General features: G+C 52.7%; 1 protein-coding gene across 3 annotated transcripts in view; it reads left to right on the top strand.

The window, feature by feature from the left end:
* The window catches only part of FBXO31 (F-box protein 31), a 49,893-nt gene extending 38,158 nt beyond the window's left edge, over positions 1–11,735 (top strand). For all 3 annotated transcript variants that reach the window (XM_017543679.2, XM_017543683.2, XM_017543684.2), the window contains 4 exons: positions 4,739–4,848; positions 5,804–5,957; positions 6,888–7,288; positions 9,568–11,735. In XM_017543679.2, the coding sequence (XP_017399168.1) occupies positions 4,739–4,848; positions 5,804–5,957; positions 6,888–7,288; positions 9,568–9,790 (888 nt within the window). In that variant the 3' untranslated portion in view covers positions 9,791–11,735. The remainder of the gene's footprint in view (positions 1–4,738; positions 4,849–5,803; positions 5,958–6,887; positions 7,289–9,567) is intronic.
* The last annotated feature ends 3,446 nt before the right edge of the window (positions 11,736–15,181 follow it).

The raw sequence follows: 15,181 nt of genomic DNA, 5'->3' as shown, positions 1-15,181 counted from the left end.
CCAAGATCGTGCCATTGCACTCCAGCCTGGGTAACAAGAGCGAAACTCCGTCTCAAAAAAAAAAAAAAAAGAAAAGAAAAGAAAACCATATTCTATTTCTGGTACTATATACTTTGGGATTAGGAAAAGTTCCTGTAAGGCAACTTCTGTGTGTGGGCTCACTGATTTTGAACTGTAGTAGTATTTTTCCTGACTTTAAATATAACAACATTATCTCCTTGTGGAAACGAGAGAAACCCCCAGGAATGAAGGTGAAAGCGAATGCTTTGCTGGAATCCTGATAGTGGTGTGAGTTGATGTTTCCCGTATTTTTAGTGAGGCCAGCCTAGTGTCTTGGGGTCAGGAGCTGTCTGGGGCTCTTCTTCATGAACTGTCTTGTCATAGCCATGCCTCTCTGTTTGGTGTTGGCGGGTTTCAAGTGGGTTTGTAGCAGCTCATTAACTATTTGGAAATTGAAGCCCGTCCAGATAGGAATTGCCACGTTTTTTTCTTTTGTGTCTTTGGATTTGTCTTACGATGTGTTTTCATCCAGGGAACTTTTTAATGTTAAGAGATGGGGGGTGTCTCACTTTGTTGCCCAGGCTGGTCTCAAACTCCTGGGTTCAAGTGATCTTCTTGCTGGCCTCCCAAAGTGCTGGGGTTATGGGCGTGAGCCACCGCACCCAGCCATATTTAAAATTTTTACAAAAGCATATGTATCTATCTTTCCTTAAAGGCCTCTTGGTTTAGTGCCTGAGATCTCTCCCCACCCTGATATGTTTACAAATGAATGCTTTTATTCTTCTCTTGTGTCTATGTCTGGTTCTGTTGGATTTATTCTGATGTGAAATGTAAGGCTTAGCCCCAGGCTTGATTCTGTGCATCCTGCTCCGTTATCTCCACACTGGATGTGGAATAACCACACTTTCTCCATCAATTTGAAGTGCTGCCTTTGTCCTAGGTTACCCTGTATATTCCGTTCATTTCTGGACTTGATATTCTGATCCTGTCTACACGTCAGTACCATACTATTCTAATTCTTGTAGTTTTATCACTACATTTTATTTTACTTATGACTTAGTGACAGGGTCTCACTGTGTTGCCCAGGCTGGGCTCAAATGATCTTTCTACCTCAGCCTCCCAAAGTGTTGGGATTACAGCTGTGAGCCACTGCACCCAGCCTATCACTATATTTTAATTGCCTGTGTTCCCCTTCTATTTTGGAATGTTCCTGGCTCATCTTGTTCATTTGCTATATGAACTCCAGAAGTAGCTATTTCCCAGAAACATCCCCTTGTTGTCTCTTCTTGTGATTGGAATCGCAGCATGCTTACTTACGGTCAGTGTATGGGGTGCTGCCCTATGTGTGATGTCCACATCCCTGTCCAATGCACTCCCTCGGCTCTTCCTGCTCCTGAACTCTCCCTCCCAGAGTCGACAGGGTGAGGGTGCCACTGTCCCAGGCAGGGCAGAGGCTGGCGCTGGTGACAGTGCCGTACCACCCATCCCAGAGTGACAGCGGCCTCTCCTCTGCTGCCGGGGTCTGTGCCCTCCTGTGGGGCTTGTCACCTGGTCCCACACTTACTTTATCTTGAGGCCTGCAGTGTCCTCACTGCTTTTCTTTTAGGTTCTGTGGGGGTTCAGGAGGGTAGGGCTGTCTGTGGATTTGTGCATCAGCTGGGAGCTCCTCTCCACTTTCTAGCTAAGTCTTTCAGGCCAGAGAGCAAGTAGGTTACCGGGAGAGCTGGGTTCCAGAAAAAGGACATGCCAGGAGATCTGGACATGGCGATACATCCCGATAATTTTCACAACTGAGGTAAAAGACTGGGCACAGGAATTTGGGACTACCCTGTGCTCTGCTGGTCAAGAACTTCTGGATCAGTGGTGTATGTCCATTTTCACACTGCTGATAAAGACATTCCCAAGACTGGATAATTTATAAAGGAAAGAGGTTTAATGGGCTCAGTTCCATGTGGCTAGGGAGCCCTCACAATCATGGCGGAAGGCAAAAAAAAAGCACTTGTGCAGGGGAACTCCCCTTTATAAAGCCATCAGATCGTAAGACTTATTCATTAGCATGAGAGCAGCATTGAAAAGACCCACCCCCACGATTCAGTTACCTCCCACGGGATCCCGTCCATGACATGTGGGAATTAAAAGAGTGACACAAGATGAGATTTGGGTAGGGACACAGCCAAACCTTATTAAGCATGTTCCAAGGGAGTGGAGTCTTGTCTGCCCAGGGAGGTTGGAGGGGCTGGGCTGTGGACGGGGGAGGCTGCAAGGGCCGTGCTGTCTCTTTGGCATCCTTATGCCTCTATGTGAGTCACCTCCGCCCTGTGAGGTTGTTCCTTGCACCCAGGCTGCCTCACTGGCATGATCTGATGATATTACTGGGGTTGCGGGTTCCCTCAACCGTGGGTCCTTGTGAGAAATATGACCCTCAGGCCCACCGAGACCTGGCCTTTTCTGTGTGGGTGCCAGGCCAGGCCAAGCCACCATCTCCCTTCCCACCCCTGTGTTTCAGACCCCTCACAGAGGCTTTTGGAAATCTAGGGTCTGTGAAAGGAGCAGAGAGAGGGGAGAATGGGCCATGTCCTTGTCCCAGGCAGCCATCCCTGTCACCCTCAGCCCCCTCTGCCAGGGCTGCTGTGAGGGCTGTGAGGACAGTGTGTTTAGTGAGCAGGCTCTGGGTAAATGTGAAATTGATCGGTGCCCAAGAAAAAAAAAAATGAAATTTTTTTTTTGGTGCCTGTATGTGTTGCCCTGGTAAGTAATTTCATAATAAACGTGCTTGGGAGGACCTTGTTCTGGTTAACAGGGCCTGGTTGGGAGTCCTGTTGCTTGGACCTCTTTATGCCAAGTGACATCATGGCTTATCTTCCTGATGGTGTTGAGTTGAAGTCTCATTACTCATGGTGGTAACATTGAAATCTTTGTTCATTACATTCAGTTACTTTTGTTTCTATCTGTTATTTGAAGAGCCTTTCCTCCTTAAGTTCAGCCATTTTAATGGAAGGTTTTAATTTTGATGAGGTCTAATTTGTGAAATATTTTTCTTTTATGGTTATTTTTTGAGTCCTAAAAATTGAGTCCTAAGAAACTCAGTTTGCAAAGGTAGGTTCCATTTCTATTTTTTAAACCTAAGTTTGGCAGCTTCACATCAGGTTCTGCATTTGTGTGGAGGCCTGTGGCCCATCTTGAATGATCCTGCTTGTGGTGTGAGGTGGGGTCGGAGTTCCTTCTTCTCTATATGAAAACCCAGCTGATGGAGAACCCCTGCTGAAACCCTTTCTTTCCTCAGGGGCAGGCGCAGGCACCTCTGATACAATCAGGCAGCTGGGTCCGTGCCAATGTTTCTGGGCTCCTGGCTCTGTTGGCACCTGTGTGAGGCCTGAGGTTGGTGCCCATCTCATGATGGGAGCTGTGTATTGGGCAAGTTCTGAGAGCTGCCTGGTTCTCCCGCTTTGATTTTGGTTTTCCTGATTGCCTGTGTGTCAAGGTTCTTTGCTTTTCCATAGGATTTCAGCCTCGGCGAGTTCACTTTGCTGTAGTGCCTGGTGGGCTTGCAGTTGGCATTATGTCAGATCTATAGATCAGTCTGGAGAGAACTACTCTTGGAACAGGGCTGAGATGGCTCCCAGGCCACACACACGGCATCTCTATGTACCCAGTCACCATGATGTCAGATGTGTAGATCAGTCTGGAGAGAACTGCGCTTGGAATGGGGCTGAGATGGTGCTTAGGCCACACACATGGTGTCTCTATGTACCCAGGCGGTTTTTTCTTTCAGCAGTGTTTTGTGGTTTTCAGAATAGATCTTCCACCTATTTTGTAACATGTATTCCGAAGCCTTAAGTTTTTTGAGGATTTTGTACATAGTTTTTTAAAGTTTCATTTTTATATTTTGTGGTGATAAGACATGAAAATCCAGGAGGCTTCTGTGTTGACTGTGTGGTCCTGCCAGGTGCTCAGCGCAGCCCCCGCAGTGATTGCTGTTTTTGGTTGGGAGGTTGGAGCAGTGGTGTTTGAAAGCGATTGACCTTAGTGTTTCCTCTTTTTTATGAGTTGCTCATGCGTCCCTTTGCAGAGTTAAGTCTAGATCATGGCTCGAAACACTGTATTGAGCTAGGAACTTGGAAGTTTGGATGAATTCTGTAAGTTGTGTAGAATTGAACCATTAAGCATGAAATATCCTCAGCACTGCATGATGGCAGAATGTAGGATGGATTGGTGAGGCTGCAGAGTTTTTGGGAGCGCCCTTAACAAACCCACTTTTCCTTTGAAAAGTCATTGGCTGAGGGGTCAGCGCATTCTCCTTGGCTGACTCAGATGGCTCAGGGTTGGTGGTAAGGAGTCCCAGGACACTCAGGCTCCCAGGAGCCAGAGAGGCAGGCCAAGTGGCTGGGCTGTGCGGAGCTAGTCTGTATAGACGCTGTTCCTGCCCCACCGATGGGCACAAAAGGGAATCCCACCTGGAGTTCTGGTTTCACCTGGGCTCCCCATGGCCCCTGCTGCCTCCTGCCTAGCTGCCTAAGAGCTCAGGACCCTCACTTTGTGTTGGCAGGCACTTCTGACATGGGGTCAAACCTGGCAGCTCCCCTTTCTCTTCCCAGTGCCAAGTCAATTCTGCCCCACCAGGAGGGCTCTGCAGGTGCTGGTTCACTGACAAAGAACGATTCACTGTGTCCACTCAGTGGCGCATCCTCTTCATGGCATCCTGTCATATGGATACTCATGACCTGTGTTCTTTTGGAAGGAATTTCGGACATGGCTGAGGGAGGAATGGGGGCGCACGCTGGAGGACATCTTCCATGAACACATGCAGGAGCTCATCCTGATGAAGTTTATCTACACCAGTCAGTACGAGTGAGTGCGGCGGCCTCCCACTTGGTGCTGGGGTGGCCCCTTCCTGGTGGGTGTTGGGGCATAGTCCTCTCTCCCCCCCAGTGGGTGATAGTATGCAGTCCTCTCTCCTGCTGGGGGCTGGGAGTGGGGCCCCTCCCTGTGGTGCTGGGAGCATAGTTCTTTCTATGGATGCTAGGTTACAGTCTTCTCTCTCTCACTGGGTGCTCAAACACAGCCCCTCTCTCTGTGGGTGCTAGGCTGCAGTCTTCTCTCCTTGTAGCCCTGTGTAGGTGCTGGGTACTCAGTCTCTCTGTGGGTGCTGAGTGCAGCCCCTCTGTGAGTGCTGAGACCACAGCCCTTTCCTGGTGGTTGCTGTGGTGCAGCCCCTCTCTCTGGGTATTAGGACCAGTCATCTCTCTGTCAGTGCTGGGAGTGCAGCCCTTTCTCTGTGGGTGGTGAGAGCATAGCTCTATGGGTGGAGCAGCACAGCCCCTCTCTCCTGGTGGTGCTGGGAGTACACTCTCTCTCTCTGAATGCTGGGAGTGCAGGCTTCCCTGTAGCTGCTGTGGCACAGCCCCAGACCCCTTCCTTCATCTGGGTGTCTGTTTTTGTCTGATTTGTCACCCCTGCCAACACTCATGCTCTAGAGTGTGGCGCTGCTCAGCCCAGTGACTTGGGCTCTTTCCCCCGGGTAGTGGAGCAAAGGGGCACTTCCTTTCCCCTCCCGCCTAAAGCTCTGCACTGGCACTGATGCCTCCCTTCCCTCCAGAAGCCCTGTTGGAAGCATGCATGCAGGTGGGTGGGGGTGAGGGCTCCCCCAGGGGCATTGCTGCCCACAGCTTGGTGGATGCCTGGCCCTGGTTGAGCTGAGCTGCCCGCCCTACCCTACCCTACCCTGCAAAGCGTGGCCCCGGTGCCTTGTGCATCCACAGTCCTGCTGCCCAGCCCTCCTGTGCTAACATGCCGCTTCCCACAGCAACTGCCTGACCTACCGCCGCATCTACCTGCCGCCAAGCCGCCCTGATGACCTCATCAAGCCAGGCCTCTTCAAAGGCACCTATGGTAGCCACGGCCTGGAGATTGTGATGCTCAGCTTCCATGGCCGGCGTGCCAGGGGCACCAAGATCACGGTGAGTGGTGGCTGCCCTGGCCAGCTGGGCTGTATAGTCACGGAACTTGGGCAGACATAGATCCCTGGTGCCCTTGCTCCTCAGAGTGGGCTTATACTTGTAGCGCTGGGAGTTTGGGAATGCAGATTCTAGGGCCCCAGCCAGCCCCACTGAACTAGAATCACATTTCTATGAAACCCTCAGGGAGTCCGTGTGCTTCCACACCAGCGTTCAGCTCCGGCCACCCTGGCAGCCCTGGGAGGTCGCAGTGGCATGGAGACTCTTGTACTCGCAGACAGCCCTCACCGTCTTGGGGCTTCGGCAGCTCCTCTTCTGGGAGCGACCTGAGGGCAGGCTGTGTGGTGAGCCCAACGGTATTGCTCCTCTCCTGGGGCTGTGAACAGGGCTGTTATGAGCACAGGCTCATTCCCCATGCCAGGGCTGCTGGCACATGCTGCCTGCTTGTCCCGCATGGTTATTAGGGATCCTTGCGGACAGTGCCTGAAGGGGCAGAGCGTCTTCCTTGAGCCTCCAGGGATCAGGGCCACATCTGGCATGATGGGGCTTTCCCTGAACCCCAGTGTTTTGGCTCCTAGACTCCTCATGGAGTTTTGGGGCTGAAGGATGTTCCTGGGGTTCAGCTCCTAAGCTGTGCCTTTCAGGCAGACAGATCTGGGCTGTCCCTTGGGCTGCTGCCTGGCTCTGGGATGTTCTTTGAACTTTTCTGGGTGTGGTTAAGCTGGTATGAGCCAGCTGCTGTCCTCAGGGGCACTCATAGGCGTCACTGGCCCCCACCACTTTCTAAAGAATTCTGAGACTTCTTCCTCTGTAAGACATGCTGCTAAGTCAGCAGGAGGGCTGGTGCCAGCTCGTTCAGCCACTGGGCTAGATCCCACACAGTGGTGCTGCAGCTGCTGGCCCTAGCCCTGCTGATCACCACCTGCTCCACAGGGCGACCCCAACATCCCTGCCGGGCAGCAGACGGTAGAGATCGACCTGAGACACCAGATCCAGCTGCCTGACCTCGAGAACCAGCGCAACTTCAATGAGCTATCCCGCATCGTCCTGGAGGTGCGAGAGCGGGTGCGCCAGGAGCAGCAGGAAGGCGGGTACGAGGCAGGCGAGGGGCGTGGCCGACAGGGCCTCCGGGAATCCCAGCCAAGTCCTGCTCAGCCCAGGGCAGAGGCACCCAGCAGGGGCCCAGACGGGACACCTGCTGAGGACGGCGGTGAACCTGGGGATGCCGTGGCTGTGGCCGAACAGCCTGCCCAGAGTGGGCAGGGGCAGCCATTTGTGCTGCCCGTGGGCGTGAGCTCCAGGAATGAAGACTACCCCCGAACCTGCAGGATGTGGTAAGGATGTAGTGGGCACTGGGGCCGGAGGGCGGGTCAGCATGGGTTTCAGTGAGGGCCCCAGGCCCACACCCAGCATGGGCAGAGAGGGCCTGTGACCTCACAGAGGGTAGCAGCTGGAGCTTTGGGACACGAGTGTGGCCGGCCTCTGACCCCTTGGAGCACGTCCCTTGGCACCTGAGTAAGTGGCTGCACAGCTGTGTCCTGTCCTTCCACCCCTTCTGGGGGACCTCAGAGCTGCAGGGCACAAGGCCTCCTAATGCCCCACATCCCTGCAGTAGTGCCGCTCCACTAGTGGCTTCTAAATCTAGTTTCCAGTCAGTCAAGTGAAAGCAGGTGAAGTGTCCAACAGCTTTGAAAGCAGGAAACAAAGTCACCTTCCCTACCTACCCACCCACCCTGTGGAAAGCCCACTTTGGTTTGCCTGGGTGTTGTCCTGGGTGGCATCTTTCTGGGCACCTTTGGCTATCTCCCCATGCATGCGGTTCAGATGTGGGTACTGTTTTTCTCCTCTCCCTCCTCCATGCCTGCCTGCCTCTGCTGGGCCAGGCCAGTGCCTGGGTGGCCAGTGGAGTGGACACCAGCTGAGACTGCATGGCAGGTGCTGGCCCTGCCGCTGGTCCTGCAGGGCTTGGGCTGCTGACTTGAGATGAGGCCTGCACAGCCGCCAGCTGCTGTCTTACTGGCTTTTTTTACACAGCTGTCTGGGCCACTGCCTTCAGTGGCCCGGTCCCCTTCCATTTATGCTGCTCCTCATAGATGAACAAGGCCCTTGCCCTGTGTTCTTACCCTTTAGGACTGTTAAAAGTTTAAATGAACTGAAATGGAATAAAATGAAAAATCCAGGCCCTCAGCCACCCAGGCCACGTTTCAAGTACTTCCTGGCCACATATGGCTGGTGGACAGTGCAGTTCTAGAACATTCCATCAACACAGAGGGTTCTGCCAGACAGTGGCCTTGGGGGTCATTTTGAGGGTCCGCCTGTCAGTATCCTGGCATCAAAGTCTTTCTGCCATTTTCACGTTACAAGTTATTTTCCTTTTACCTGCAAGCCATGTCACCATGTGTCTGCATTTACCACTAAACTTCCCATCATGGAGGGAGGTGCCACCTGCCCAGCTCCCAGATGGGGTTTGGATGTCTGGGTGGGGCTTTCTTCATGTTCACATGTATAACAGTGACTGAGGAGCTTACAGAGAGAGGCATACAAATAGTGTCATAGTGTTGTTTTAGCTGGTGTAAATGTTTGAATAGCTATAAAAGGAAAAAGTTCTGCTACCCTTCAAAAATGTCAAAACTCCTAAAACCTCACAACCGGCTCGAGCCAGTTTGCAGGTCACAGCATGTGCTACGGCCACTGGCCAGAGAGCCCTCCAGCCCCTATTCCCAGCTAACCTGCATGACAGTCCACCCCATGCTGAATATGGGAGCTCCCGGTCCTTCCCTGTTTGGTTTATGGGTCTGAAGGGCCTGGCCACAGCATCTGTACAGGGAATGCCTCTTGGTTTTTGCGAGCACAGTGCTGATGACTGTACCTGCCTCTCGGCCCTGGAGCTTCTCCCTCCACCTGAGACGACCTCTGAGGCCCAGGCCCTGGTCCAAGGGGGTACTCACCCACCAGACCTTTGGAGCCTTTGTGGCTGGATGATTCTCGCCATTTGTTGGAAGAATTTAGCTGCTTGCAAGACAGCCATAAGTGTTTTCCCGTTTGATGTTGACTTCAGAGCCATAAATGGGTGTCTGCGAGTTCTTCCCCCTGAGTGAATGTCAGCTACAGGCCATCTACATTATATCTCATTGTTTGTATGGGGACATAACTCCCTGAAATGAAGATTTTTTTCATGTTTGGCCTTGTATGAAATGTGTGTTTTGGAATAGAGCTCTTTGGGCCTGCAGAGACCTCTTGTTTTAGTTTGGTGAGGCAGCACTGTGTGCAGTGAGTGAGTGAATCCCTCTCACAGGTGCTGTGCGTCAGTGCCCATACCCCAAGCAGCCTGGAGGTCTGGCCTCTGCAGCCATCATTAGGTGGGCTTGACCTGTGCCCTTAGCTACCCCTGCAGAGGCAGGCTCAGCACACACCCCCAGCTACCCTTGCAGAGTTTCAGCCCGCACCCCCAGCTGCCCCTGTAGAGACAGGCTGGCTTTGGGAGTCAGCTTGTGGCTGATGAATAGTGGATGTGGCTCTTGTGGAACGGAGGAGCATCTCAGAATGCCAGACATGAGGTGAACTTGACTCAGCCCTCCTCCCAACTCACACTTACCCTCTTGTCTCTGTTCAGTTTTTATGGCACAGGCCTCATCGCGGGCCATGGCTTCACCAGCCCTGAACGCACCCCTGGGGTCTTCATCCTCTTCGACGAGGACCGCTTCGGGTTCGTCTGGCTGGAGCTGAAATCCTTCAGCCTGTACAGCCGGGTCCAGGCCACCTTCCGGAATGCAGATGCGCCATCCCCACAGGCCTTTGACGAAATGCTCAAGAACATTCAGTCCCTTACCTCCTGACCAGCCACATCCTTGCTGCCACATCCTGGGTAGCTTTGGGGCTCTGGACTCTGACCTGTGAATAGAAGCAGCATGCACTTTGGAAATACAGCCTTTTGACCAGAATGCACACCTCGTTGGGGGTCCCTGCACAGCCACACCCCAGCACTTTATGTAGAGAGAGTGACAGGCCTGCATATTTGTCAGTGCCGTGATGGAGGAAGCTGAGCATGTCTTACCAAAAAAGAGAATGAGCTGGAATACAGTGGATCTAGGGGCCAGCTGCGGGACTGTGTGAGAATTGAAGCGGTGGGGTTGCTGCACCCTGGGCTGGCTGGCGTTTTTCTCGGGAAACAGGACTCTCCTCTGGCGCACTTTTCCTGTGAGCGGATAGAATGATAGAATGGGTCGTGTGTGAGACACATGTGCTCCACCCCACTCCTGCTGGGGGGAGCCAGGCAGAAGTGGCCTCTGGGGAGGGGGTCAGGAAGAGAACACCCAGGCAGTGCAGGTGTGATGGGCACAGCGTGTGGAGAGCAAGCTTGGGAAGTTGGTGGGATCTCAGGGTTGGGGGCGGACTCTGGATTGAATCCCATCTCTCTCTCTCGGCTCGGTCGAGTTTGGACAGAAGCGTTTCACCTCTGATCTCAGCTTCCTCACCTGTGGAGTGGTTGTAGTGACCTGAGTCACTGGAGAATGTCAATGTGAGTGCATGGCCCGGCCGACACACCTGCCCCGGCCCCTCTTCTCCAGCTTTGGAGCTGAGGCCATTGTTCCAGCCACTTGACTGTCCTCGTCAGCCTGTTCCAGACAGGGCGTTTTGTCCTTGCTTTCCTCCATGCACGCAAGCATTGTCAAAACCAAGCTGCCAGCCATTTTCTCCAGAACACAAGGCTCCAGGCTCGCATTTCTGAAGCAGTCCTTGCATTTCTCTCCTGTGAGTGGTTCACTCAGGTGCCAGGAATGCTCATACGAGATGATGAGGAAAGCCCTTTGCAGTTGAGGGGACAGCTTTCTTGAAAAGCCACACCTACGTCTGGGGACACATTTTGGAAAGCAGGACCCCCTGGGTACCCTTCAGCTTGGAGACCCCAATGCACTGATGCCTTCACTGCTGTGTGCCCTGTGTTGTTAACACCTCCGTGTGGGGACCCCATCGAAAATCTTGGCTGAGGTTGGCATCTGAAGAAGAGGGAGCACGGTGCCCAAAGCTGGCTGTTGCCCTAGCCCACAGCCAGCTCCGTGCCCGAGTGGGTGTCCCTGGTGAGTCTTCCCTTTCTGCTACTAGTCCTTGTGCTGGGTGCCCTGGACACGTCCTACTGGTGAGGGACCTTTGGAAGGTGACAGTCTGTGTGCCTTTGTCTGGAGACCAACCTGAGAATATCCTGGGAAACATTTTCCTGATCAACTTCTGACTGGCCTTTAAAAAAAAAAAAAAATTCCCACTGCCCAGCCTCAGTGCATTTGGCAAATTCTTACTTTGCTTCCCAGAATCAGAAAATTGGCAAGGTCCTTAAATGGTAATCTGGCCCGCCTGGGAAAAAGACTCAGGAGAAAAGCCAGTGGAGAAGGTGGCAGTAGGGCAGCCCACCCAGGAGCCATGCAGATCCCGAGGCACACCTGCCGGCTCTCCGTGTGGCCAGATTCTAGCAGCTTTTGCAGCATTAGCCTACACGCTTTGTCACTCCTTGCCCTCTGTGGTGGTCACTATTTTTCTCTCATGCCAAATGATGCGGTCCCTGAGGGATGGTGACTTGTGGCCCTGAAGCCTGGGGGACCCTCGGGCATGTAGACTGGCACCCTTCAGGGTTCACCATTGTTTCAATAAAATCAAGAAAATGCATTTTTACCAAGAGCCTGAGGCTTGCTCTAAGGGACCCAGTCCCTCAGAGGCATGCCCTTTGGGGCTTGAAGAGCACACTGGTGGGAGACGAGCACTTCTGATTAAAGGAATCTCAAATCTCAACTGTGCTTCCAGTGTTTGGGTGCATAAATGGTTTCCACTCAGAATGTCTCAAATAGCCATGGGCTGTAAGTCAGTTCACGTGGCTTCTGGTTCTGGTGTGTGTGTTGTGGGGGTTTGTCCATGGTGGTGACCTGTGGTGATGCCAGGCAGGGTGGAGCCATGCAGCCTGGAAGGGGAGGCCTTCTTGGCCGCACAGTCAATCCCTCCAGTCATGACTACAGGTCTTGTTTTTTCCACTCTGCTGTGTCCTTAGCCAGTTCTTGGCTCTGATTCTGTAGGGACAGGCACAGAGTCTGTGCACCTCCAAACATGGCAGCTTCGCTTACTGGGGAAAGCATCCACGCTCCGAGAGGAACCTGCAGTTGGTCCATTCCCTGCAGGTGAGGACTCGGAAGGGCTGATGTCATCCTCAGAGGCCTAAGGGCAGCTGAGATTTAGGTAAAACTGTTTTTAAGGAGGCTGAGAAACCCAGTTTGGGATAGCCAAGCACATTGGAGCTTGACTGGGAAGGTGGCCGGTGGAGCTGGGAGGTTGGTGCTCTCCATCTTTTGCCCCACGGATGCTTTTCCTCGTCATCTCACTCCTCTGCAGCAGGATCAAATCTGCTGTTTGGATGGAATGTGGCTGCCTGCAGTGCAGCTCTGCGTACCTGAATGCTTTTTGTCACTTGTTTGGAAATGATGTGATTGAAGATTTCAGACAGGTCACTGGGGACTTTTCTGTACCAGCACTGAATGTTTGCATGAGGAAGCTGCAAACATCTGTAGGCTGAGATTCAGGACGGGTGGTATTGGAGTCCCTTAGCCCATCTGACCTGGGCCCTAACCTCAGGGTCTGCTGCTGAATGTGAGTGGCTTTGTAGGCCTGGTGGTGGGAGAGCCTCAGGCTCCCTTCTTTCTCATTCCTGACCATGCCCTGGGCCCCTTCGGCCTGGCTGTGGCTCTGTGGCATCCCTGCCCTGACACTGGCACTTGTGTCCCTAGCAAGCCCACCTGGCACACGAATAGGGAGGGGTGGGTGGTCTTGGCTTTCCTCTAGCCACATGCCCTGCTGGCCACTCCATTCCCAGCTTTGTGCAGAACCAGGTGAAAACTGGAGTTTTTTCTTTGAGAACTTGGAGGTGTGCTGTAGCCGTATGCAAGGGCCTTCCAGCTGCTGGCTCTGACTTCCCTGACTTGGAGGTTTGTTCACTCCCAGGCTTTCTCACCCGCAGAGGGTTAGGCCATTTGCAGTGCTTGTGGGCAGTCATGGAGAGCAGCAGAACCTCCTCAGCCCCTTCATTACTTCAGAACGCCCATCCACGTGCATCTCCTGAGCCCCTGTTCTCCTCCTCCTCATGGCTGTGGGGGTCTCAAGTGTGAACAGGAGACACCGAGCTGCGGTCCACTATCCAAGGCTCTGCTGAAAGCTGCTGGCTCTTTTAGGATCTTTCTATTCTGGTTGCTACCTTCATGGTGTAACTTTTAAGAATGCTTATGGGAATGAGCTCATAGAACTGCCACCTGCCCTGAGAATAGAACTCTTCGAATCATGATGAAGTCCAGTGTTAATGTACACTGACCTGTCTTTGTTTCTGGGGAGAGATCAGGAACATCACTTGACTACACATCCTCAGCATTTTTGTATTTTTTCGAGAAGGAGTTTCACTCTTGTTGCCCACGCTGGAGTGCACTGGCATGATCTTGGCTCACCGTGACCTCTGCCTCCCTGGTTCAAGCGATTCTCCTGCCTCAGCCTCTTGAGTAGATGGGATTACAAGCATGTGCCACCAGGCCCGGGTAATTTCTCCATGTTGGTCAGGCTGGTCTTGAACTCCCAACTTCAGGTGATCTGCCCGCCTCGGCCTCCCACGGTGCTGGGATTACAGACGTGAGCCACTGCACCCACCCCAGAATATTTAGAGAAGAAAGCAGATGATGATTTCTGTTTGGCTGACTACTTTTTTGAGACAGGTTCTCACTCTGTTACCTGGGCTGGAGTGCAGTGGCACGATCACGGCTTACTGAGGTCTCAACCTCCTAGGCTGAAGTGATCTACTCACCTTAGCCTCCCAAGAAGCTGGGACCAAGGCACCCATCACCATGCCCAGCTAATTTGTTTTTGTAGAGATGGGGTTTTGCCATGTTGCTCAGGCTGGTCTTGAACTCCTGGGTTCAAGCAATTCACCCACCTCAGCCTCCCAAAGTGCTGTGATTACAGGCGTGAACCACTGCACCCAGCCTTGGCCTGTACTTTGAATGGGAATGAGACTGTGCAAACTGTGGAATACCCTGTGTCACCCACAACTCAGTGGCCTGCACGCCAGGAGACCGGCCAGAGCACATGAGGTCAGAGCCATGTGGGTTTTGGGCTGATTCTGTATTTGGTTGTTCCTGGAGGTGACATAACCTGCCTGCAGAAGGAAAGTGCTGTGCCATCTGATTGTGAGCCCTTTCGCTAGTAAGGTGACCTCATAGCAGGAGCTGTGCTCTGCCTGGGCAGGCGCCCAATAGGCAGGACCAGAGCAAGCCCAGTAGCTGCCACCTGCACCCATACACTTGTATTTCTCCTCACCATTTTAAGTAAATCTGTTTTTCAAGTCGTGTTGTGTGTTTTGTAATTTGTTTCTTTGGGAATATGATTCAGATGGAGGCAGAGCCTTAAGCCATGCAGGCTGTCAGTCCGGGAAACCAGACTTCCCAGCCTCTTCTTTACAAAGTGTCCAATTTCCCGCACTGACAGAAGGGAGCACTGAAGGGATGCCTTGGAATCCAGACAGTGGTTGTCCCTGTGTCCTTCTCTTTGACCTGGCATCAGAAGGGAGGACCCCATTCCCTTTGGGTCCCCATTCCCTACTCAGGGATCCGAAGGGAGTGGGGGCCCCAGTGGGCTTTCTTAGATTTAAGCCGAAGTGAGTTGCATTATCTGAAACCGGGAAAAGAACAGGACAGATATGGGAGGGACTGTGCTTGGAGCCATGCAGACGAACTGACACTCTCATAGATCTTTCTTTTCTGTTTTCTAAAGTGCTATGTTATTGTAAACAGTTCGAGTCTTTAGCATAGACTGTGAAAGTACCTCCTGTTCTCATCCCAGCCTCCCTGTGAGTCACTGCTGTTAATTAATGCTGTTAGCTTGGAATTGAGAAAAAGGATGTTTTCATGGAAATGCACTCAAAGTACACCATCGATTGGCAGAAATTGGCAGGTGTGATTTTCTAAATGTTGGCAGTGATGCAGGGGAACAAACGCATAGGCGCAGCTATTTGGGGACAGCTCAGCTGGTACTAGCTCATAGCACTAAGGACATGGGCCCAGGAACTGACAACTGCAAGGTGTCTACCTTGGGGAAACACAAGAGCCCAGGTGTGGGCCACACAGACGTTCACTGCTACACTGTGACCAGTCACTGGCCGGAAGGAGGTGGGTGGACTATGGTGGAGCCACCCTTAGTGTCACACGGCAGGC

This window comes from Cebus imitator, unplaced genomic scaffold (assembly GCF_001604975.1).
Source record: "Cebus imitator isolate Cc_AM_T3 unplaced genomic scaffold, Cebus_imitator-1.0 Scaffold159, whole genome shotgun sequence".
NCBI classification, from domain to species: Eukaryota; Metazoa; Chordata; class Mammalia; order Primates; family Cebidae; genus Cebus; species Cebus imitator.
Note: the sequence above shows the minus strand (reverse complement) of the source record. Positions and strands in the feature narration are given on the sequence as shown.